The sequence below is a fragment of the Botrytis byssoidea genome (assembly GCF_014898295.1).
Source record: "Botrytis byssoidea strain MUCL 94 chromosome Unknown BBYS_011, whole genome shotgun sequence".
Taxonomy (NCBI): domain Eukaryota; kingdom Fungi; phylum Ascomycota; class Leotiomycetes; order Helotiales; family Sclerotiniaceae; genus Botrytis; species Botrytis byssoidea.
Window position 1 is genome coordinate 1,152,684 of NW_024065852.1, and position 24,064 is coordinate 1,176,747.

General features: G+C 40.6%; 7 protein-coding genes across 7 annotated transcripts; 4 read left to right on the plus strand and 3 right to left on the minus strand.

The window, feature by feature from the left end:
- Positions 1 to 884: 884 nt before the first annotated feature.
- On the plus strand, positions 885 to 3,647 carry EAE97_006377 (uncharacterized protein; the record flags this gene model as incomplete). The annotated part of the gene is made up of 3 exons (XM_038876890.1): positions 885 to 1,255; positions 1,312 to 3,315; positions 3,371 to 3,647. 3 exons carry the CDS (start codon positions 885 to 887, stop codon positions 3,645 to 3,647), a joined length of 2,652 nt encoding a protein of 883 aa, XP_038732597.1.
- A 911-nt stretch (positions 3,648 to 4,558) lies between these two features.
- EAE97_006378 (uncharacterized protein) lies at positions 4,559 to 5,616 on the plus strand (the record flags this gene model as incomplete). The annotated part of the gene is made up of 2 exons (XM_038876891.1): positions 4,559 to 5,188; positions 5,302 to 5,616. The coding sequence occupies 2 exons, from the start codon at positions 4,559 to 4,561 to the stop codon at positions 5,614 to 5,616; spliced, it is 945 nt and encodes a 314-aa protein (XP_038732598.1).
- A 3,255-nt stretch (positions 5,617 to 8,871) lies between these two features.
- On the minus strand, positions 8,872 to 10,815 carry EAE97_006379 (uncharacterized protein; the record flags this gene model as incomplete). Its single annotated transcript, XM_038876892.1, has 1 exon — positions 8,872 to 10,815. One exon carries the CDS (start codon positions 10,813 to 10,815, stop codon positions 8,872 to 8,874), a length of 1,944 nt encoding a protein of 647 aa, XP_038732599.1.
- Positions 10,816 to 15,338: 4,523 nt separating this feature from the next.
- EAE97_006380 (uncharacterized protein) lies at positions 15,339 to 16,923 on the plus strand (the record flags this gene model as incomplete). Its single annotated transcript, XM_038876893.1, has 2 exons — positions 15,339 to 15,663; positions 15,707 to 16,923. The coding sequence occupies 2 exons, from the start codon at positions 15,339 to 15,341 to the stop codon at positions 16,921 to 16,923; spliced, it is 1,542 nt and encodes a 513-aa protein (XP_038732600.1).
- Positions 16,924 to 19,257: 2,334 nt separating this feature from the next.
- On the minus strand, positions 19,258 to 19,731 carry EAE97_006381 (uncharacterized protein; the record flags this gene model as incomplete). The annotated part of the gene is made up of 1 exon (XM_038876894.1): positions 19,258 to 19,731. The coding sequence occupies one exon, from the start codon at positions 19,729 to 19,731 to the stop codon at positions 19,258 to 19,260; it is 474 nt and encodes a 157-aa protein (XP_038732601.1).
- Positions 19,732 to 20,196: 465 nt separating this feature from the next.
- Positions 20,197 to 20,784, minus strand: EAE97_006382 (uncharacterized protein; the record flags this gene model as incomplete). The annotated part of the gene is made up of 1 exon (XM_038876895.1): positions 20,197 to 20,784. The coding sequence occupies one exon, from the start codon at positions 20,782 to 20,784 to the stop codon at positions 20,197 to 20,199; it is 588 nt and encodes a 195-aa protein (XP_038732602.1).
- A 2,065-nt stretch (positions 20,785 to 22,849) lies between these two features.
- Positions 22,850 to 23,425, plus strand: EAE97_006383 (uncharacterized protein; the record flags this gene model as incomplete). Its single annotated transcript, XM_038876896.1, has 1 exon — positions 22,850 to 23,425. The coding sequence occupies one exon, from the start codon at positions 22,850 to 22,852 to the stop codon at positions 23,423 to 23,425; it is 576 nt and encodes a 191-aa protein (XP_038732603.1).
- Between the last annotated feature and the right edge of the window lie 639 nt (positions 23,426 to 24,064).

Consider the following 24,064-nt stretch of genomic DNA (forward strand, 5'->3'; position numbering starts at 1 on the left):
TATAGTAATGATTACCTACTCTATACGGGTTAGATCGTAGATTGCACATCGTACCTGGTTCCTTACGAATTACGAATTACGAATATATAAATACTTTTATACCGAAATTGGCTAATGATATGTACCTAGATACAATGTGCATAGAAACGGTTCTCGACCACGCAAAGGAAGTATCTAGGTATCTAGGGAATGGAGGTAGTTATCTAATCGAATGTACGGTAGAGAGGGAGGTATTAATTGATTTCTTGATATTCTGACCATATATTTATTAGATGTGACTTGACCTGACCCCTCTTGACCTAATGACTCTCTTGACTATCTTGACATTCTCGTAAATATCTTTTCTTTTCCCATCTTTCTCTCTTTTTATTGTCCACATCAAAGCCAAGGACCGAGTAAGGTCAAGCTTCCAACTAAGACTGTCGGATTCTTCCTTGGTTCGGAATATCGCAAGTTCCAAGGCGTCATAATTGATAAAAGGCCGTAGAACTAGCCTACTCGGGCTTTTAGCTGCTTAGATAGCGCTTCTGCTCGACCCAAAATCAAAAACCAACTTTTCCCTTCCATAAACTCACACAACATCACAACGTTTCATTTGATTTTTCATTTCCATTTTCTTTCCTGGTAAAAAAAGAAGAAATAAAGATCAGACTCTGCACTGCGCCTCGTTTTACCTATCACAAATGTATCGTATTGCGATAAACGATTCCATCGCTATTATCTATCTCCTTGCAGGTTAAGGAAGCTTTTACCTTGATTGGATCATCATTCAATTGGTCCCGTTCGCAAACTCCTAACTCACCTTACCTCATATCGAGTCGTATCAGCCGGTCGAAGAAACATTTGGTGTCGTCCCTCGACTGAAATACACGTTTTCCCTCAAAATGTCTGCACCACCTCCACCTCGTGCGACAGAGCCTACAAGCTCAAGTACTCGTGGCACACCACCTCAAAGACCGGAGCCTACTGCTATACAGCCACCACAAGATCATTCCAATGATTCCAATGCGACCTCAGCGCCCAATACCGGGAAAGATAAAAACAACTCGAAGAAGAAGAGAAATAATCATCGCGGTGGAAAGAAAAAGAGACCAAGAAGACAATCTTTCGCCGCATCAACTGAGGATGGAAATGGTTTGGTCGAAACGCCAATGGCACAACGAAATGCTCCGCAAAGTGTAACAAGGTCAAGCTTCTATAGAGGAAGGAACTTGAGTAATACTAGTATTGAGAGCGGAGAACTTTTGGATCACAGGTGAGTCTTTTGATGGCATACAAGACATAACATACCCTAACATAGTCTTGCGACAGAGATCATCAAAGTATGCGACCTCGAAGACCTTCGACAATGGGTCAAAACGCCTTCGGTCAGATGTATGATAGCCCTTCTTTCAGTCGACCTTCGTATAATAATCCATTCAAATCCTCGGAAACCGTTTCTCGAAGACCTGTCACCGGTAAATCGAAGAGCAATTCTGATGATGAAGCTCTAATGGAAGAAACCGATGAGAGGACTCCACTTATTTCCAGCGCTTCGAAGTCGAAAAGCTCTAATACTTTCCTTCAACAAGGAAAACGTAGTCGTCGAAGCTCTAGCAGGTCATCAAATCGCAGCAAAAAGAAGACCATTTTCGAAAAGGCGACATCTGGTTTGGCTAGGCAGAATGATGAATATAATGTCAACTATCCACCCTCGGTCCCAGGGTCTCCCGTGCTCGGAGCCACAAATCCAAACATGAGCTTTGGAGATGTAATGGTTCGCGATCATTCACCAGAGCAAGATTCTATTCAGGCAGGCTCTATGAGATCCTTCAGGTCTCTCCCAGAAGATGCATGTGAGGATGATTCAGTTCCAGGCACTCCGCGCAAAGGATCATCTTACGGAGAACGTAGACACACTATCGCATTACAAGCCGAAGAAGACGTGTGCTTCCCAGTTGATATGTCTGAAATGGCAGAAGAAGATGCTCCTCAACAAGAAGATGAAGCATACAGATCACGACGTCATAAAAGGAAATTTCCAAATCTATCTGTCCTCGATGATTGGAGCAGATTTGAAAAAGAGGGAAGAAGTGAAGAGAGACGGGCTAAGAAAATCACCGAACCTCAATTGATTAATGGACGGCTTCGACCAATTCACAAAGGTTGGCATCGAGCAGAGGATGATGCACCATATCGATTTACCTATTTTAACGAAGAATTTCCAAGCACCATTCACAGTCAAACAATTTCAGAACTGGTTCAACCTGGTGGAAGTTTTAGAGAATTATTCATTCCTGATCGTCCAATAATTGATGATAGTTCTGATTCTGAAACCGAGGATGAGGGTGATGATACGGATATTCGTCGAGAAAATGCATACATCAATCATGCCCTAGGACATAATAACGAAGATTCGAAATCAGCAACTCGTCAATCATCCATCATTGATATGGCAAATCAAGAATCAAAACGTACAGAGTCTCCTCGTGCAGGGCGCCTTGCAGAATCCCATTCTAGACAAACCTCCCACGACGCATCTCCACATAAGTCGTCGCCACCAAAGTCTACTCCACCGCTTGAAGAGAAGCCTAAAAGATATGGTGATCGTCCTACCTGGTGGCTTGATGTTCTTTCTCCAACGGATGCGGAGATGAAGATCATTTCCAAGACCTTTGGCATACATCCTTTGACGGCTGAAGATATCTTAATGCAGGAAGCTCGAGAAAAGGTCGAACTGTTTCGACATTATTACTTTGTGAATTATCGATCATTCGAGCAAGATATGAATAATGATAATTTCTTGGAGCCTCTCAACATGTATGTGGTAGTCTTCCGTGATGGAGTTATCAGTTTTCACTTTTCTCAAACACCTCATCCAGCTAATGTTCGACGACGAATTCGACAACTGAAGGACTACTTGAGACTCACAGCTGATTGGATATCATATGCTATCATTGATGATATTACTGATGTTTTCGCTCCATTAATTCAAACTATCGAAGATGAAGTTGATGATATTGATGATGCTATTTTGAAACTTCACTCTCCAGCGGAGAATGAAAAGTCTACCAGAGACAATGAGAAGAAATCCGAAGCAGGAGATGGTACTTCGGGAGAAAGTGGAGGAGACATGCTCCGAAGAGTTGGTGATTGTCGAAAGAAAGTTATGGGTCTTTACAGACTGCTAGGCAACAAAGCAGATGTCATCAAGGGATTCGCTAAAAGATGCAATGAGCAATGGGAGATTGCTCCACGAAGTGAGATTGGATTATATCTGGGAGATATTCAAGATCATATTGTTACTATGACTGGAAATTTATCCCATTATGAAAAGTATGTTATTCCTCGAGTTGAAGCATGATCAAAGTCATTACTAACACATAAATAGAATCTTAGCTCGCTCTCATGGCAATTACCTTGCTCAAATCAATATCCGCATGAATGAACGTCAAGAACAAACCGCGGATGTTCTCGGCAAACTTACAGTCCTTGGTACTATTGTTTTACCCATGAATATCATTACTGGTCTTTGGGGTATGAACGTATGGGTACCTGGTCAGGACTATGAAGGAGATTTGACCTGGTTTTGGTGCATCACAGCTGGTTTACTATTTTTCGGACTAGCTTGCTTCTACATTGCGAAGATAGCTTATAAGATTGTTTAAGAATGGATCATGGAGAATGGGGGATCTGGAGAGGATCTTAATATACATATGTAATTGTATGATGGAAAATAAGAGGAAGGAGCATGTGTATATACCAATTTCAGGATATTACTGGGTTTGAGAATTGTATGAATGGGATGGCATTGGATAAAGATAGATAAGGTATTCATGTTGCATTAGTCGGATATATAAGGAAACTGGGCATTGGCGGCGACGTAGCGTAATGGGTTAATGAGAAGTAATTTGCAGATATGATCTTGATGTTCTACTACTCGTAGGAACGCGAGGATTTCTTCTGAATATTGTCAATGGTGATTTTATGCATTATGTGATTGTCCTTTGCTTCCGTGAATAATGTTTGTGAAATTCCTGCATAAGAAGATACTGACTAATCAACATCATTCTCTGATGTACTCGATACCGTTCCAAGGCTGTACTCGTAACCAATTGAATATACTCGTATCAAAACTACCATATACGTTTCAATCTGTTGATTCTATTTCAATTGTCTCTATAAATGCACTTGTTCTTTGCGAGACTGGGTAATTCTTATGTTCGATAAGTATCTGAACAAAGAATACCGGAAACATTCTCGGGAGGAAAAGATATCTATTCTTTGCTTTTTCTTTGTTTTGCTAGTTGAGCTTGTGCGTGGTGTTAATTATTTGGGGTTTTTTTTTGGAAATTTTGATTTGCAATTTAATTTCTATCTGATTTGAGGAAAGCCGTTTTTTGAGAGCGGTCTTTGTATTGTCTTGTTCGAGAGCACGGTATCATAGTCTGGTATTTCTATTTGGGGGATTTGCATCTTGGGTTGCGTCTGGAGAAGTCTTAATAGATTTGGAAAGGCTTCTTCGACACGGTATATAGATTTCGATTTCAGTGGACTTGCTACGCTTCTGGACATCAGGATGGCGAAACGCAAAGCGGGAGTCAAGGGAAAGGGGAAAGCAAAAGCTGAACCAGAGTCTGCTAAAGAGAAGAGCAAAGCTCGCGCGATATCATCGCGCCAGGTTGATGTACATCGCGGGCTCAAATTACCAGTGCCTACAAATATCAAGAGTAAAGTCGCGAAGAAATCAATCGTGATAGATTTGACATCTTCTTCACCTCCTCCACCTCCTGTTCGAAAAGCCGTACCGCCACCTCCCCCAAAAATCATCGCAACGCCGCATAAACGGAAACACAAACACAAACTCGCTCTCTCCTCCCTCTCAACAAGCGAACGATCCCCTGGTATCCACTCCCCCATCACCCGCTCCCTCTCTCTCTCCCTCGCAAAACCTCTTATTTCTGAAGGTGCATTCAACATCTCAACTCGGAAGAATACCACTGCTACCCAGCCTCCGGAATATTACATCCAATCGCATCATATTCAGGATATCACGCCCGGCACCATCGTGTGGCTCCCGTCGAAAGAAGATATTGTGCATAACGCCTACGTGGATCCGAAGCTGCACGTGAATGCGTTCGATCACCCGGCGGTCATTGTGAGCATGCCGAACCCCGCGAATGGATTTTCGGTCGTGGAGATTGCGATTGTGAGTTTTGAGTTTGAGTTTGATTTTTGTAGTGTGTTGTGCTTTGGGTGTTCGACAGCTGCATTCTTGTTTTTCTTCCTGAATGATGTGTATGGATACTAATACCCGTCTAGATGACCTCCCTCGGCTCCCGCACTCTCTACGAAACGAAAAAACTCGGCCATCGATCCCTTCTCTTCCGAGTGCGCACCACACAACTCCCAAGCGCAAAAGTCGACATCACGTTTAAAGATGGGAGAGGAATGAAGGGGAAATATAGCTTTGTCAACTGTCGCGAGTCGTGGCGGGTGCAAATCGGCACATTGGGATTCTATGCAAGGGGGAGGGGAGTGGGGGCGGGAAAGGAAGTAGATTGGTTACGCTTGACGACCCCGAGTTTGGAAAAGTTGAGAGCGAGTATCGGATGTGGGAAGGGGCTGTGGGGATAGGTGTTTGGGAGTCTTGGGTTGACTTATCGTATGCGGAACTTCTGCAGGAAGATTGAGTGTTCACATCTTTTGAAAGATGAGGCAGGTGTGAATCAGATCACGTTCTGTAGGACTTCACTACCATTAGGACTTGGAACACGAATTGATTGATGGCCCATCTAATAAAAGACAAGTCCATTGCGAGCATTCAGCGTGCTTCATGCTTGCAGCAAAACATCCATATATATATACGAGCATCTCGTTTTTGACGCACCTCCCATTCCTCAGTCAAAAAATTCACAATATGAGTGAGATATAACACTTTTCGAAAAATCTTCTTCTAATAACCTATCCCAGTATCCAGGCTCTAACACTCGCACTCATTGTTTTATGAAATTTTCAATCTTCATTACACAACATATATACATACATACATATATACAAATATACAAATATACATATACATACAAACATACATACATACCTATCTATATATAGCTCCACAACACAAGTCTACACAACTTCGTCACACCACACCATATTTCCAGCACGGAAACAACAATATGTTACCCATCTACGCATTATATTATTTCTCGCGCGAGAACGAACTGCGAATCTGGACAAGGAGCTCGGAAGGATATCTCTTTGCACGTCTCGCTATCTCTCGTGCTATCAAAGCGAGAAGTTCGCGCGGGGTATGGATATTGGATGTGTCCGACTATGGCATGCTGAACTCCTGAACTCCTGAACTGTGGAAATCTTCAGGAATCTGAAATTCGTATCTGCAGAGAAACGATATGGGAAATCAGGAAGCGTGTTAGATATGAAATTAGACGAGCATGAGCGTGGGATACTCAACAGCAATCAATCTAGTAAATAAAGAAAGAAAGAAGGAATATTCTGCTTTCACTTTCGCACGCGTAGTGGGAGGGATTATATGTATTATGTGTTTTGAGGATTGAGGATTGAGATGGTTAGTTTTACTGCATTGTATGTATATATATGTATGTTGTCTGAGAGATACAGTATAGTACAGTATAGTACAGTACAATACAACTCAATCTCAAGCAAGCAAACAAGCAAGTATCAGCCATCCATCTGCACACACAGAGAATCTCTACCTACAAGTCATCTGACTATCTGGTATCTGGTTAAATAAATCGCCGCCGTCTTCTTCCTGCTTTAAATTTTTCCTTTGTGTGTGTTTGTGCATAATTATAGGAAAATATAAAGAAAAATATAGAAAAACAAAGCATACATATAAGTCAGATACCCCACTTTCGGGCCACCCCTCTTTTGGGCCACCCTTTTACACCAAAAATCACTTTTTTAATTTATTAATATCTCTATTAATATTAAATATAATTTGATAAGAATCTATATATATATAATTCAAACTATTTTGAATTTATATTGAAATTTTCAGATTTTTAGGATTTTTGTAGATCGATTTCTAAAGCCTCAAAATATCGATTTTCAATTTGTATAGAAATCATATACAAATTTAAAATTCTATAAAATCTATAATAACTTTTAAAGAAAAATAACTAAAAATAAATTATAAGATTTTATAATAAGTTTATAATGTATCTATTCTAAGAGATTCTAAAAAAATAGAAAATTCCTTATAAATAAATATTTAAAGAGATATTTTTAAAATTATAGGGATTATTTATATTATTCTAAATTCACTATATATTATATCTCTATATCCATTTATTTTTTTGATTTTTTTTTTGAATTTCTATATAGATTTAGATTTGAAATTCTCAAAAAGATATATAATTTTCTTTTAGTATTTATTATTAAAAAGTTATTCAAGATTATATAAATATTTTAAATTTATATATGATTCTTATATAAATTCGAAAATCGATATTTTGAAGTTTTAGATCTCAATTTAGAAAAATTCTATTATAAATTCAAAATGACTTGAATTATATAGATATAAATTTTTATTAAATTATATTGAATATTGATAGAAATATTGATAAGTCAAAAAAGTGATTTTTGGTGTAAAAGGGTGGCCTAAAACAGGGGTGGCCCGCAAGTAAGATGGTTGACTTAGAGTTAAGAGAAGAAAAATATGTAGAGTTAAGAAAAACAAAACATGTAAACTTAAGACAAACGTATAGATCCAAGTAAAGAAAAGAAGAATCGAAAAAAGAAAAAGAAAAAACTAAACAGATGAAAAGATATCTAGAGACCATTCATTGATATAGATAATCGATTCAAACTAGTGAGATAGATGATTTGATAACAATTTGACAATTTAACAATTTAACAATAAGGTACTAGGTTACTCTCACGCCTCAAAATTTCGGAGATGTTACTTCTTCTCATGTCCTTTAGATTCTAGGATAGAATTTATGATAAAATCGATTTCTCTCCAGTGATCCTATCATCGGGAAGAAGATGCCCTTGCATAAAAAGTACAAACCCGACAACCCCCCCTTAACCCTCGCCAACAGCTTCGCTCCAGATTACCCATCTGAACAGCGACTACCTATACAGACAACCCTTCCCCTCCCAAGGCTTTACACAACTTGAATCCCTATCCAAATCACAATCAAGCATCACATCATACCAACTCAAACAAACAATGTAAAGGAGTAATTGTATGATATTGACTTATTTTCCCATCCTATCCATCCGTTCCCATCCCGTATCTACAAAAACCCCCTTAAACCATACCATTTCCCATTCCTCATATGCACAGCATCGATTCCCGAATATAATATCCATATCCAGTAAGTACCATACATCCACCATAAGTAGGATTGTAAAGAGAAAAAAGCCATTTGCTCAACATCATAAAAGGCAAATAAGATATCATGTTCCCCCCCTCCAACCATGTTTCGTAATATCATTACAATTATTTCCCAACGTGCCGTTCATTTCAATTCCCGGAAAGTAGAGCAAGTTATAATACAAGGAAATAATGTCGATTAAAACAAGAAGCTATACAGCCTCAACGAAGAGTATAATTGCCTTAATCAAGGCGGGGCTAGATGAGTGAAAGCTCAAACTTCGAATTGAAGAAACTCCAAATTGCGCCATGTGCGAAAGCGCATAATTCATGGATATCATGGGCAGAGAAGCGCAAATATGCAAGACAAAGAAATAAATGTGTCCCAAGCGGCGGTGAAACAATGATCGATCGTCTATTGTACAGCAAAATATGGACCATCTTAATTCCGATTGCCATTTTCCTTTTCTCTAATCTTAGCAAGCCTGGTATCAAGTCGAGTAAGTCTGGATTGTAGTGAAGGTCTTTCAATCAAAATCAGAAGAATCTATCGAGTGACGTGGTTTATGCATAGTCACTATTCCAGATTGTCGAACAGGTGTCTTTTGATGATGGGTGGTTCTTCTTGGAAACGTATTGCTCGGTTTCTCCATAAAAGGCGATCGTAAACGTGGAGCATCGAATGTGGCCGATGGAAGTAACCTTGGCTGGGATCTTGGCGACGGACTAATATCGGGAACAAGACCCGTCTTTTCTGGTCCGATTGGAAGAGGTTGAAACAATCCTGGCATGCGATTTCTAAAGAGATCATCACCGATGGTAAATGCTCTAGTTCGTACTCGTCGTTGTTGGTTTCCCGAGAGAGGCATACCATATATCTGCTCGTTCATGCTATTTGGCTTCAACATAGCTCCACCTGAATTTAGATTTTCGAAATGATTTTGAACCCGCCTTTTATGCTCCTTGTTGTTTGAAGGACGAGGAGGATCAAAGTGAAGAGGTGATCTAAGACGAGGTGCAGGCCCTGGACCTGACATCGTATCAGAATGGACGCGAAAAGCTGAAGGCTGAGGTTCATCGAATGCCCCGTCCACAGTCGAACTAGGTCCATACGTCCGAGCCATGAATGGTGACCCGAGACTTCGAGTTCTCGAGTCATCCAAGCTTAGATTTGTGGTACGAGATCTCACCCAGCCCCTAGGTTGACACATTGATCCACGCGGCCTAGTAATGGAGGATTCTTGAGAAAGCGCTAGTTGAGCTAAAGGTCCATTTGGTTGCATGGTTTCCGATGTACTTGTCGTTAACGACATTGAGATTTCTTTAGTATTGAAAGACTTTGGAACGGGAACTTGTGGCTCAGGAGTTCTGAATCGCGAACGAGGATTATGTTGTGTAAAAGGAGTAGAATTTCTAGATTGAAGGTGCATATGTCGTTGAACTGCACTAGTATCTTTTGTCTTGCAAAGTTCGCGAAGATGTGCTCGAGTAGCTGAGCTTGTGTGGGGCCACTGTGTGTATGTTCGTTGACGATCTTCCATTGGGATTGCAAGCTGGCCGAGTTCAGAAGGCGCCGCACGTGATGTATGATTGAAAGTTTTGGCACTGTGAATTCCTTTGGGTCCCTTCCAACTCTTTTTTGCTTGTCGAGCAACGCGATGGCATACACCTTCTGGGGGCACAGCGCAAGCTCCAATTCGAAAAGGCGTCACGACTGGATCTTGGAGGTAGAGGAGATAGACCGACCACAGATGAGAACTCATTGCTGAAGTCCACGGTGCATCCTTTCGGGTCTTGTGACGACGGTTTGCGTTGAGAACGGTGTCATCATCAGGTTTGGTGGCTTCGGTGTGTAGCTTCTTGCCCTTGGCTTTCGAATATGATGGAAATGAGAATGGATCGGCGCAATCGGACTCGGGACTTGTACAACTACCGTCTTCAGAATACCTTGAAAGACGGCCTTCACTATAAAATGAATCTTCAGAGCGTAACGATGCGGCAGATGTTGGTCGTTCGATATCAAGCTCACTTGGCGACGAGAGACCCATTCTCCAATCAGGACGTTGAGGGTTTGTTTCTTCCATGGCTAAAGTAGGTATTGGAGTTTTCGGAGGAGATGAGGATCTTGTATGGTATGTATGCGGGGCCAAGAAAGATGTACTGATGGAAAGTGGGTCTCGGTCTGGCATATCGCAATCTGACGATACGTGGGGAGCTATTTGTGGCTCCTCGATTGTAGGGATAGGGATATCTGCAGCTGCAACAGAAGCGAGAAAATGTTCAGTTGGTGCTTGCAAGTTAGACACATTTCGTCGTCTGACCTTTAAACGATTTGGACGGGGTGGAGAAGGTGGACCCTCCGATCCAACAAGGTTGAAGGGTTCGGGTGTAGTTGGCTGATCTCCTTCAAGATGATGAAAGCGGAAACCCCGAGGAAGGGTATTTGACCCGTTTTCATGGTGAGGTGACATCGTGTTGATGAATTAGTTGAAACGTTTTCAGATTTGACTGAGTATTGTAGAAATGTAGAATGGGAAAAGTGGAGATTCGATCTCGTACAGAACGCCAGAAGCAAATCTCAGTCCTTGCAATGCAATTTTTCAAATTACAGGATGTGAAGTGTAATAAGAAGGCTGGAAAAGTCGAATAGATCGAGAAGGAGGGTGGATTGTAATAGAATCCAGAAACGAATGTTTTGGTGGATGATGAGAAGTAAATGAAGAAAATCGTTCGGTTATTCGGGACGAGCGAAGTGAATATATTCAAGCCAATGTGAAGCTTGAATTCACCTCCCAACTTCAACAGATCCTATCAATAGATATCTTGGAAAATTCCTTCTGAATTCAGACTGGTGCGAAGAAGGCCCTGCATAAACAATTGACGATCTTGAAGAATCGAAGCAATGGGTTAGGGTGTGATTTAATTGATAGACTTGGACGAATCAGGAATTGAATCCCCAGCTATGACTCGGTATTCGTGGATAAAGCGATTCTCTTAACCAGTTGATTGACAATTTGAAGAGGGTCCCGGCGTATCGTGAGATTAATTCTTTGTGGAGATTGATTGATTGCGGCCGTGCTTCGATGGTTGACTGTTGACTTTTGCGCGCGTATCGTCGCGATTGACTTTCTCGTATATTCACCCTTCAAATATTATGATTATTTTATCGCGGTCGCACGAATGAAATACCGTCTGAAATTAGGATTGTCGGATAATCGATGGCTCTACCAGCAGAACGAAGAAAAGAAATCCGAGCGAGAAGCGAAGCAGTGGAATAAAAGAATGTGTGGTGTCGTGAAATTCGCAGATGGTGAGGGAGGACAAATGTGGTGTTATTGTATTGTATGTTGTATTTGTGAAATGGCGCACGTCTGCCGGATAGGAAATGGTGATCACAGTACTCAAGGCGCAAGAGAGACAATTGAGCGAAATCGATGATTGAGACCGAGACCGAGACAAGGGAGTATCTTGATTCGGATATCTGATTCCTTTCAAATTTCCCACGGTGCGAGGTGATGCGAGGTGATGTGATAGAATGCGATGCGATTCGGGATTTCGATGATACTTGTTTCGGTGAGGGGGCGAATTTGATGAGGAGGACGAAGACGAAGACGAAGACGAAGACGAAGACGAAGAAAGGAGGTGAATTGTTCCTCGAAAGTCTTGCCGATCGGTTCCACTCGAATTGAAGTGGCGATAGGCGTGAGGGAGGTAGGTGGAAGAATGAGGAAGCTATTCAGAGGTAGGATAGTGTGGTGAAGATGGATAGAATAGGATAGTGAGGAAAGATTAGGTATGCAAGGCAGGGCAAGTGCGGCGGGAAGGAGTTAAAGGTGGGTGGGTGATAGATGGGTGATGGAGTGATGGATGGATGGGTGGTGGGTGGGTGGATGAAAGGTGGGTGTGGGTGTGGGTGTGGGTGGATGAAAGGTGGGTGTGGGTGTGTACTTCGTAGGTTCGATGTGGAAGTGAAATTGAAGCGAAGAGAGAGAAAGGTGGGTCAGGCGTCCAGATTGGGTAATAGTGGCTCGAGAGTGGATCAAACAAAATGAGGTTTGGCGCGTCAATATTTGATGGAATAGAGTCATATGATTGGTTCTCGATTTTTACTTTCCCATATTGAGCTCTCATTGGTTCAAAGTTGACGATCGAAACAAAATCAATCAATCAGTGAAGGTTGATGTGAAAACGGTAGGGTAAGCAAACCAACATCCAGATGAAGCGACAGAACATAGCTAGGTAGATTACGCAAGGTCCCTTGTTTTCGTATTCTTTTGGAAAAGTACTGATTATCACTAGGTAGGTATGGTATCTAGTGATATTCAAGTCTCCAAGTACAAGTATAGTATCCAAAATATCGTCAGGCTTGCAAAGTCGGCATCTCATGTCCACAATGTTGCAGTAGTGAAATGGCTAGAATGGTGAGAATCACTAGAATTGGATACTGGCACGGTGCACACACGTCCATCTGCAAAGCACATTCGTCTGCATTGACCAGGATTCATGCTATGGTGCAGCATCATCTGTTGTTCATCTCCATCAAGAGTGGGTATTTTGACAGTTAGGACTTACAGCAGGTACATAGTACAGGACACGCTGCACGCAGTTACATTGCATGAGATCCAACGAGTCGCAGGAAGAACACCATGCTATGCTACTTCCTGTATGTAATATGTATGGTGCGTATGGTATGCAGTAAGAATTGTGAAAGCTCGTGTGGAGTTCTTGGACCTGCAGGTCTTGCAAAAAAGGAGTGGGACAACGTTGGTCAATGCTCCGAGACTGTTGATGTTGATGTTGATGTTGATGTTGATGTTGATGTTGATGTTGATGTTGATGTTGATGAATGTGATGAATATTATGGAAACCGGTATGGTGTGATGTTTTATTTTCTTTGGTGGCTTTCTGTTTTCCTCAACTTAACTACTTACTATCTAGGGAATGAAGCTTTGTTTCATGGTTTATCTTCGACTTAGTAGTACTTTATCGGCTTGACTCGTACCGATATCGTGATTTGTGAATGATACTACTGTACCTAAGATAGTAGTCACTCCACAAAAAGAGGCATTGAATATTCCATAACGGGAGATGATCCAAAAGAGAATGGAGGGGTTAAATATTGATGTCAAAACGTCAAATGTCAAATGTCAAATGTCAGGAGAATGGCAAGACGGGAGAATCGTTTAATAAGTTTGAACTTAAAGATAATTTGATTAGATATAAATGTAGAGATGAGATGAGATAAAATAAGATAAAATAAGATAAAATAAGATAAAATAAGATAAAATAAGATAAAGTGAAATAAAATAAAATAAAATAAAATAAAATAAAATAAAATAAAATAAAATAAAATAAAATAAAATAAAATAAAATAAAATAAAATAAAATAAAATAAAATAAAATAAAATAAAATAAAATAAATAAAATAAAATAAAATAAAATAAAATAAAATAAAATAAAATAAAATAAAATAAAATAAAATAAAATAAAATAAATAAATAAATAAAACATATTCAACAAAGATGTAAAAAGCAATAAAAATCATAATATTAGGTAATTTAGATATTTAATAAGAGATGATATAAGAATTAGATAAGGTTAATATAAGATCATATTTAGATATTAAAGATATTCTATCAAATTGTTTTTTTATACTTCTTTTTTCTCTTTTAATCTTTTCTTCACTTCACTTCACTTCACTTCACTTCACTCTCTTTTCTTTATCTTTTCCTTATCTTTTCATTTCCTTCCTCTCTTTTTTTTCAATTCCTTTCTCTCATTCCACTTTCTTTCATTTCTCTCTATTTTGGTGGTGCACAAAGACGCGTCGCTTAATTCTCAGATATTCCCACGCGTAAATTTCGCGTTTTCCTCGAATCTTGGGGATCTTGTAAATAATTCAATTGGACAAAAAAATCATTCCTTGCTCATGCTGTACCACATCAAATAAGTGCTAGGTATTTTATATTTTATGCATACCTACCTACCTACCTACCTACCTACCTACCTACTATGGTATCTTCTTTTCCGTCTACTGTTAGAAATTACGGCCCAACTTCCTTTTTGGGTTGAGAACTCCCGCTCTGCTCTCCAATTCTTCATTTCATCCATTTTCTCATCATTTTGCAACCCTCACATTTTGATGACAACAATATAACTCAAAGGCTGAAGCTAGCTACACCGACATTGCGATATCACATTCTAGAATAAACCTATCCGTCTCGGCACTTTTGCATTGTACGGTGTGTGCTCGTTTTCATGCTTCATGCATGAAGGATAAACAAGCATCTCGAAGAAGAATAAGAACACGGGATGAGATAGAGATTTACGATGGAAGGAATGTCAAAACTTCAGAACCCCAGCTTTTGATACCATCCCTGTTAGATTTTGGATCAAAAAGTGTCTGGTACAAGGTGGAGTGAAGAGGAGGAGATGGCATCACGAAAATGCTGTTCTTTGCGACACTCGATACTGATATCGTTGACAGTTCTTTCCCTATCATGTTTGCATATTTCTCTCTGAATCGAGTGACTCGGATCCATTGGGCTTGATCAACAACTTTTGAATACGATGTGTACACACAATCGCTTCTATCCACCATTCTCAACCTTGGTAAAGTACCTCGATACATCTTGTCAAGCTTGTCAAGCTTGAGAAGAATTCTTGTCTTCATTATACACGTGATATATTTCCACATCTCTTTACTTTTTACCTCAATGGTATGTCTTTTCTTTTGATCAAGTCGTATTCTATGAAAATTACAGAATGATATAACAATCATTTGCCATATAATTTTGTTGAGCGAGCTTCATATATACGCGCCACACTTATATGGCCACCGTCCACCTGATTTGAGACATCAAATTCCTTTTCAGTCTTATCGTACCGTAAGGGGTACTATCATTGCAATGCATCACCTACCGGTGTTACGCTGTCCTTTCATTTGTACTTTCCTTACTATCATTTCATCTTCCAGTATCGCGAATGATCAAAAATGGTTCTGTCGCAGCAATCATTTCAAATTTTCAAGTTTGGTTTAATATTCATTGTTACGATCGGTTTTGGGTTCTATCTTTTTTCAGATCACGATTATCATGAGACACTTCGAGTCGCTGTGTCAGGGAAGAAAGGAATTTTTGTTCAAAAGGCTCTTCGAACAAATATTGATGGACCTTTCGATGATTCGACTTTAGTTGATCTCTGTGACAACACAGAATGGAGAGAAGGGTTGATTTTTCAATGTGAAGCACCATATGGAGGAGTTGCGAATATTCGAAATATGCTGCTGAATTGTGTTCGATATGCCATTGAAGCTGGAGGTATATAATCTCATCCTTACTCTTTCGTCTACTAACTTTGCAGCAACGTCAATCGTCATCCCAGAACTTAAACTTTGGATACCTCACAATGATAGCCCAAATACACCGGATCCAGAACTGAATACCGTACTACAAAGTAGGAAAGAAAAGGATAATACTGCGCATGTTCCATTCTCATATCTTTTCGACCTTGATTTCTTTAAAGAATCTTTGACTGGAGCATGCCCTCGGATCAAGTTTATTCCACATATCAATGATTTGTATACAGCTCCTAGCACTCAAAATCCACATCCTCTTGATCCGGGTACATTATCCCCAGAAAAATTAGAAGAACCATTCGAATCTCTCCTTGCAAATCCTGGCACATGGGCTAATGATTTTACGACCTGGCTCAACGAAATAAATTTTGAGTTCTCGGAAAAGCTACCAATGCGTGTGACAATCAAGGAGTCATTGCTACATTGGCCATTGAAGTACGATAATCCCGACTTTGTCTCTCAATTTGGTCGACTAATTCGTCCCAATCAAGAAATCCGCACTCTCGCCTCTACAGTCCTTTACGCACTGTCTCAAAAGTATAATCTTCGATTCAATGCCAGTGAAGGAATACAAGATGAAATGTACTATGGCGCACATCTTCGAACAGGTGAAGATGCTAAAGCAGCCAATTGGACTAGCGTCGAAAAGCAAACTCAAAACTATCTTCAAGCATGCAAGCACAATAAATTTCGAGTAATTTATCTTGCGTGCACCTCTGAAATCGATATCAAACACTTCACCTCTCTCGCTCATAGTTACACTACATATCATATCCACGTCGCTACGGCTGCCAACCTGCTTAGTCTTCATCCCAAAGATCTAGCAATCTATACCTCGCTCTCTTCACCCCAACGCTCTCTAATCGACCATGAAGTCCTTCTCAAATCTTCTATTTTTGGCGGTACCCTCGAATCATCATATTCCTGGAATATAGCACTTCGTAGACATATAGTATGGGGAAACGGAACATGGATACCACAAGCTGAAGACTTTGTGTTTGATCGTGGTGGAGTGGTTAAAGATCAAAATGAGAAGGATGCGGGAGCGATAGGGGGACCTGTAGGGGGGTATGGAGGAGGTGGATTCCAGAGTTTTAGAGATGGAGCGGCGGGGACGGGGAAGGATGGGTTGGGGAATCCGGGGAAGGGGGGGTATGGGTTGAGTGTTGTTTTTGGGGGTCCGTTGAGGGGGCAGGAGTGGGAGAGGGGGTTATGGCCTTGAGGTTTGGGGGTTGGACGTTATTTCTTTGAAAGGGGTGGAATGGATAGTGTGTTTTCAACTGGAGTTCGATAACTAATTATTTTTGCTTGATTCTGATTGCGTTTCTTTTTTCATTTGGTATTGTATCTTTATGATGAATTTCATGTCTAATCTAGAGGAGTTTGAGTATTGTTAACATTATACATAAGATGTAGTGAAATTGTTTTTTGATTCATGTCTTCAAGTATATTTAAGTATCATTAATATTATACATGAATTCTAGCGGAATAGTTCCCCATATTGTATGTATATTGATCTCAACCTCAACACGTCTTGATTACCGAACTTCACTTTGTATCTCTTCATTCCGGATGTCGTTGTTCTTTTATTAATCTAACTTGAAGTTTCGTTATTGGGCAGGTGATTTGTTGATTTGTTGGATTATCATTATTGAATCTTTTGGCTTTGTTCTCGAATATTAAGGTAAGGCGTTGTTTATTCATCATTCATTCATTTATTCAACTTTCTCGCATGGGTGGGCCATCAATCAGTGTCAAGTTTTTAAGTGGTGTGTTATTTTTTTGTGGAAAGAAATTTTTTATTTATTTTTTGTTTTCTTTATGGTTGGAATACTTTAGTCTTCCAAACTCGCAAGATATGGCCAGAGTACAATACAAAGTCCAGTATCCTATCCACCTACCTCCTCTTCCCACACACTCTCCTTCCAACCCTTCATCCCCAAACGGAATTAAAACCTATCTCTCTCTCTACTCTCCTCTAAATCATCGTCCAAACCATCCACACCCCCACCCCAAGAACCCCCAGACCCACAATCTCCCCCGCCCATCGCACCAATCTCCTAATCCGCATCTGCTCTTCCCGCAGCGCGCACATCTCGCTTCGTTGCGCCGCGATGGTCGACGAGAGATGTTGCATGTGTGATGAGAGGTGTGTGATTTGTTGGTATCGGGTAAGGATTTGTAGGGTTTGTAGGTGGCTTTGTTGATGTAGGGTGTCGATGCGTGGGGCGGCGATGAGGAGGATGGTTGTGAGGGCGGGGAGGACGGAGAGGGGGTGGTAGGTTTGTGGTGGGAGGTGGGGGTGGGGATAGGGTTGTTGGAGGTGGAGGATGGGGGAGGGTGGGGGGTGTGGACTTACTTTTTACTTTTTACTTGCTGTGTTGTACTCCGTAGAAATGTCTTTGTAAATCGGTAGGTAAGAAGGTATGTAAAGATTGTAGTCTGTGAATCCGGGGATATACTGAGGAAAGGAAGAAAGGAAATCACAATAGAGGGGAATAACGGGTTATGTAGTGCTAGATGGAGATTGTTTATTGTTTGGGGGTTTGGGGGTTTGAGATTTTGAGATTGGGGGAGTGCGGAATTGGGAGTAGTGAATTGGGATTGAAAGGGTGGCGGAATAGGTTGGGATTAGATGCGGAATAGGCTGGGAATAGGGGGTGGATTTTAGTGTTGTTGTTTGATGTTGTTGTTTAGGCAGAGTAGGGTACGGTCTTGGATTATGGATCTTCGATATCTCGGGAAGGATTGGGTGTTCGGTGGTATGTTGTGGTTTGAGATTGAGATGGTGTGTTTTTTTTTGTTTTTTGTTTCTTTGGAGAGAGAGAGGGGGGGGGGGTGGAGAGAATTTTGTGCGGGAGAGGAGGAGGGTCAGATGAATGGTTTTTTGGGATGGTGGTGTATGTATGTATGTATGTATGTATGTGTGTGTGTATAGTATGGACTTTTGTGATATTGAGTGATAGTGGAGGGAGGGGAGAGACTGTTTTGATTTATTGAGCTTAAGATGAGGGAATGACGAAGAGAGAAAGAACAGTAGAAAGATTTTGGGGTATGCTAGGAAATTGATGGACAGGTATCTAAAGTTTTTGTTCCTGATTAACTAGGTAGCTATATATGAGTGAGCATTTGGCAGGGTGGATACTAGGTTGGTATTGGTGGTGGATTTTGAGTTGTGATGTTGATTCATATCCATCATTTTTTGTGAGTTTGAAAATCTTGCTTGGTTGTTTGGATGAATGGTATGTATTTAGAAGTTGTCTCTACTAGGAATCATCATGGTTTTTTCTTCGGTATGATATGTTGCATATGAAAATAACTTGTGTTGATATTGAGTTGATCAGATCGTTTAATCAAGTCACGTAAGACGATTCGGTTCAGAATTTTCGGTTATTAGTCACGGTGCTCGTGTCAAAGAAGTTTTTATATAATTTCATAATTGATTTAAATATTCAGGCTGCCAAAAAAAATATTCAATTCTATCTAAGGAATTTCTATCTATAGAATTATCTACCAGCACACTCGATCCCTACACCCTATCCCTTCTCTCCATCCCTCAAATCCCCTCCACCCCCCCAATCTTCAACAAAAGACACAGAAAAGAATACACCAATCCCAGCACCCCCACCACCAAAACCCCCTTCAATAACCTCAAAAACTCATTCCAGGATTCCAAACACCCCTGCACCGCTCTCTCCCGTACTCCCTCATCATGTCGCCGATCAAACTCCGTCCAGAACATCTGCATCTGTGTTTGCAGCTGTTGGTTTTTATGCTCGAGCAGCGTGATGCGCTCGGTTTGTTGAGTCAGTTGCTGCGTGTGCGAGTGGATCGGGTTGTGGAATTCGCGGGCTTGCGCGCGCAGGAGGAGGAGAGAGGTTAGCTCGGCGCTGGTGGCTTGGGTTTGGATTATGGAGGGCGTGGAGGGGGAGGAGGTGCGGGTGTAGGGGGGTGGGGGGGAGGACGATGGGGAGGGTGGTGGAGGGGGTGATGGTGATGGTGGGGGTGGGGGTGGGGGGTTGAATTCCATGGTTGGGGGTGGGTATGGGATATGGAGTGGAGGGGGTTGAACTAAGCTTACAGAGTGGGTTAATACTGGGGTTGTTTGGTTCAATGCTGTGTGGGGATAGATGCGAGTGAGTGAGTGAGTAGATTTCTCTATGCTAAAACAGAAATATAACGGATGGAAAAGGAAAATAAGGACTGAAAGAACTTATAGCTATGAAATTTATTGTTCGGGGATTGTTACTGAACTGTTCGCATGAAGTATATATTTTCTGACAATTCGAAGTATGATATTGTGGTATATAGTTCTTACATCGATTGCTAATATGATTGATGATCATCTCAAAAGATTTCTCGTTCATTGTATCTTTCCTTCGTTATTTCGCGTGCGTTTGTATCTCCTCTTATTGTATATCGCCCGCCTCAATTTAACGTAGGAAATATGACATCTCCCAAGATTCCTCTAGCTATTTCACTTGAATATATTGATTTAATAAAATTGAGGGAAGTTCTCTAAACATTTAAAATATCCATAGAGGATCTCAATCAAAGCGCATAGTTGATCAGGATGAAAAACGAAAGGTATAAGAAAAGCTTCTAATACATTCTTAATGAAGTTTTCCGCTGCCGAAAAGAAGGAATGGCTGAAAATGGAAATCATAAGGGCCCCTATTACTATAGAAGCTGGAATCATGTATCTCTGGGATATTCTATTGTCTTTTCTCGGTTGTTGGGGTTGCTTCATTTCTTGTGTTGTTTTGTGGGATTCATCTTGTGCTTGTGGATGTGTATCGCATTCCGGGATAGGTTTCTGTAGGTTGCTGACAAGGTTCTCAGAAATTTTATGCTGGGAATCCGGAAATTTCTTTTTTGGTTGCGTTGACCTCTCCCATTCAGAGAGAAAACTCCAGTCGGTATATTCTGGTGTTGGTCTTCTTCGATTGGGAGAGGTAGGGTAGGGCACTTGTTGATATTCCTCGCTATTAATTATTGTAGACCCTTCTGGGTATCTTCGTCCTCGGCTATCTGTTCCAGCAGATTGTGCAAGATGTTGAAAGTATTGTACTTCAGCGTTCATGATTGCGGTTTATTCAATGAATGTGTTTTTCTTTTCAGAAAGTTTCGGAAAGTATTAAGAGGTATTTAAGTTTCCAGAAACTTTTGAAAATAGTTATACAATGGCCAATAAAGGTCTTTGTGGTGTTGCTTAAAATAGATCCAACCTCCTTGTTTTGGATGATGTTGAGAGTGGAAGAGGATGTCTTTGTCTAGCGATATCGCAAGAAAGTTGACTATTTTGAGCTGGGGAAGTGCAAATTGTTTATTTTTGGATGAAGAGAAAGTATCAATTGTTGACGTTATCCCATCGACAAAGAAGTTCCTAATTCGAGGTAAAGAACAAAGGGACATTGTTTAATGTGAAAATGGACCATGAGACTCGAATTTACAATCCAAACTCAAACAATGAGCTCTGTTGTTCGATTCAAGTTTGGTCAATGAAACTCTCTACAACTCCCTCCTGGTATGCCAATCCCTTTTGGTTGTCGCTTCAATGATGTTGGAGACTGGAGGCGGTGCGAAACTGCTTCCATCTTTTGTGCGGCCGATATCTCCTATTGAAATAAAATCGACCATGAGTAACAAAATCTAGTTGGTTATTTACGATACGAAGAAGATTTTAAAATGATACAGTTAGATATCGTATACGTGGAACTGATTGGACCAAGTCAGTCAAGAGCGGAGACAGCTAGACCAAGACCTACCGCTTCAAATATTTCAAAAAATCTATTTCATCTATTTTATTATAGAAAAACCGAGCAAGGTAAAGAATATCATTAATTCTCGAGATGGGAGATGACGGAATCGAAAACAAAAAACGAACAATTCTCTCAAAATCCATTATTAAAACCTAATCCCCTTTGTTCGAACTTCTAATATTTCTTTAATAGCTATTGGAAATATTAGACCAGCTTACATACTCATAGGAACACTCACGCTAACCAACAAATCCATCTACAAAGATGTGTCTCTCAATCTGCCACTCACATACTTGTCCACATATGTCCTATATTAATCATCTTTGCGAACCTAATGCTTACCCTCCAACTTGTCAGTTCCGCAAAGAAGAAATAAAACACTTGGAAAGGAAATGCACCCGTTGTTTGGAACAGGAAGGAATCTTCTTCGAGAAAGGTTGTCTTCAAAAAGCAAAGACAAGAAGACTCAGTGAAGCAGTTGCAATCAGAGAAGGTACAATTCTTACTCTTAAGAGATTAGAACAAGCAGAAGAGTTTGTGAAAGAAGAAAAGAGGCAGAATATGGTAAGAAGAAGACACACGGAGAAAACTAATCGAACGCGCAAGTGTGTGATTATGTGAAGGATGACGAGTATTAAAATAACGTGATTAGGAGGGATGAAAATTTATCCGCCTATGAACGCACTCATCGAAAGAAATAACAAACCGCTTCACTAGTCATGATTTCAATACAACTACTTCCACGAAAGAAAAACCACTTTGATCTGAATATGCTGTGAGACTCAATCACATGAAGGATTGACGGAAGATTAAATATATTGTGACTGGACAGGAAGATCCTCATGATTAAGCGAAGTGCCCCTGGACTATTTCTAATGATGTATCAAACAGCTCAGCAAGATTACCTACCAACCCAAGCATATGAACGGAATTTCACAGGAGCTTGCATATTGGCTGCCCTGCCCAGGATCGATCGACTCCAATTGAGAGGTAGAAGAATGAAGTTGCCGTGGTTTCTCCGGTGTTTAACCGACTTGCGATGACATTTTTAATAATGCTCCAAGGTAAAGAGCTAAAATCGTGTCATCGAATATCTACCTAGGTTAGTACCTAGGTATGAAATTTCATTACTAAACACCAAGAAACTACGATTTTGGTACGATTTTCGAACTCCGGCTTATATCGTATATATGCGGCTCACCAAAGTGGGGTAACCAAACGCGTGATCTGTTCCTTCCTTGTCCTACATCATGACTACTATAAATGAATGGAGATGGAGAGAATATCTATTGTCTGAAGTAACCGAAGTTTGATTCTCCCGACCTGTAGTTCTATTCAAGATCAAAATTATCACACACTTACGAAATACAACTCATACAAAACAACATGTCTCCCACCAAAGAACCCTTCACCATAACTGCCTCTCCATCCACGGATATCTGGCGCAAACCTCCCACCACCGATGCCTTCAATGCACCCACCAACATGGCTTCGGCAATATCTCTCACCTCATTCCTCTCTTCCAAGATCACATTTTCTCTCCCTTGCAAATATCGCTACGACCAAGGTGGTCTTCTTCTCCATCTCACCAAAGCCGGTTCTAAAGATCGATGGTTGAAGACTGGAATTGAATTTTATAATGGAAAACCGTATGTGAGCACTGTTGGATGCGATAATTTCGCAGACTGGAGCATCTATCCGACAGGTCTTGATCCAAGTGAAGACGTGGAGGTTACGGTCGAAGTGAGGAGAGAGGGTGATGAGAATGGAAAGGGTCTTTGGGTTTATTGGATCAAGGGCGAAGAGAGAATACCACTCAGAGAGGTGGCGTGGTTTTTTGCCGATGAAGAAGGTTGGGAAATTGGAGTTGGAGCGATGGCTTGTAGACCTGCTAAAGCTGAGGCTACTAATGGAGAGAGTTTAGAGGTCAAATTTTGGGACTTCGAGTTGAAACAGCATTGATTATCGGATCTTTGTAAGAGATAGAATTAAAGGTTCTGTGCACGGAAGTTTAAGACGGTGAAGAAAGATGAAATCGATTGTGAAGAAATCAAATCCTTTTGGTTTCCTATGATGAGTATTACACTCCATGCCAATTGGTGACATCAAGAACATAATACTAAATCGAAAAGTCCCAGAGAAAGACTTGAAATCACATAAATTTCTCCTTAAATCGTGAAACCTCTGATATATAGGTTTCCCACCTCAGGGTGGTACCTCAAGAGAGAACAACCAATTTTGATATTCGTATTCATTTTGTCATACGGAGTTTGGGGCACCAACACACATCTCAATTGCGAGTACCACCCATCAGCAACTACACTTGCAATCTTTGCTTATGTCTGCAGTATAAAGGAGATTGCATTGTTGCCAATCATCATTCCAAAATTCATTCCACACAAGACTAGCTCAACATACAAGAACAGATCTAGAATAAGTCCAGAACAATCCGACACATCTAGTATATAAGATGATAAACTCCCTTTCCTTCAAATTATCATCCATTCCACAGCCTCTTGAATCTCACTCCAACCTGCAAGACTAAACGCAGACCGAATACCCAAGAGCCAACACAAACCCAACGCAAAGCAAACCAACAAA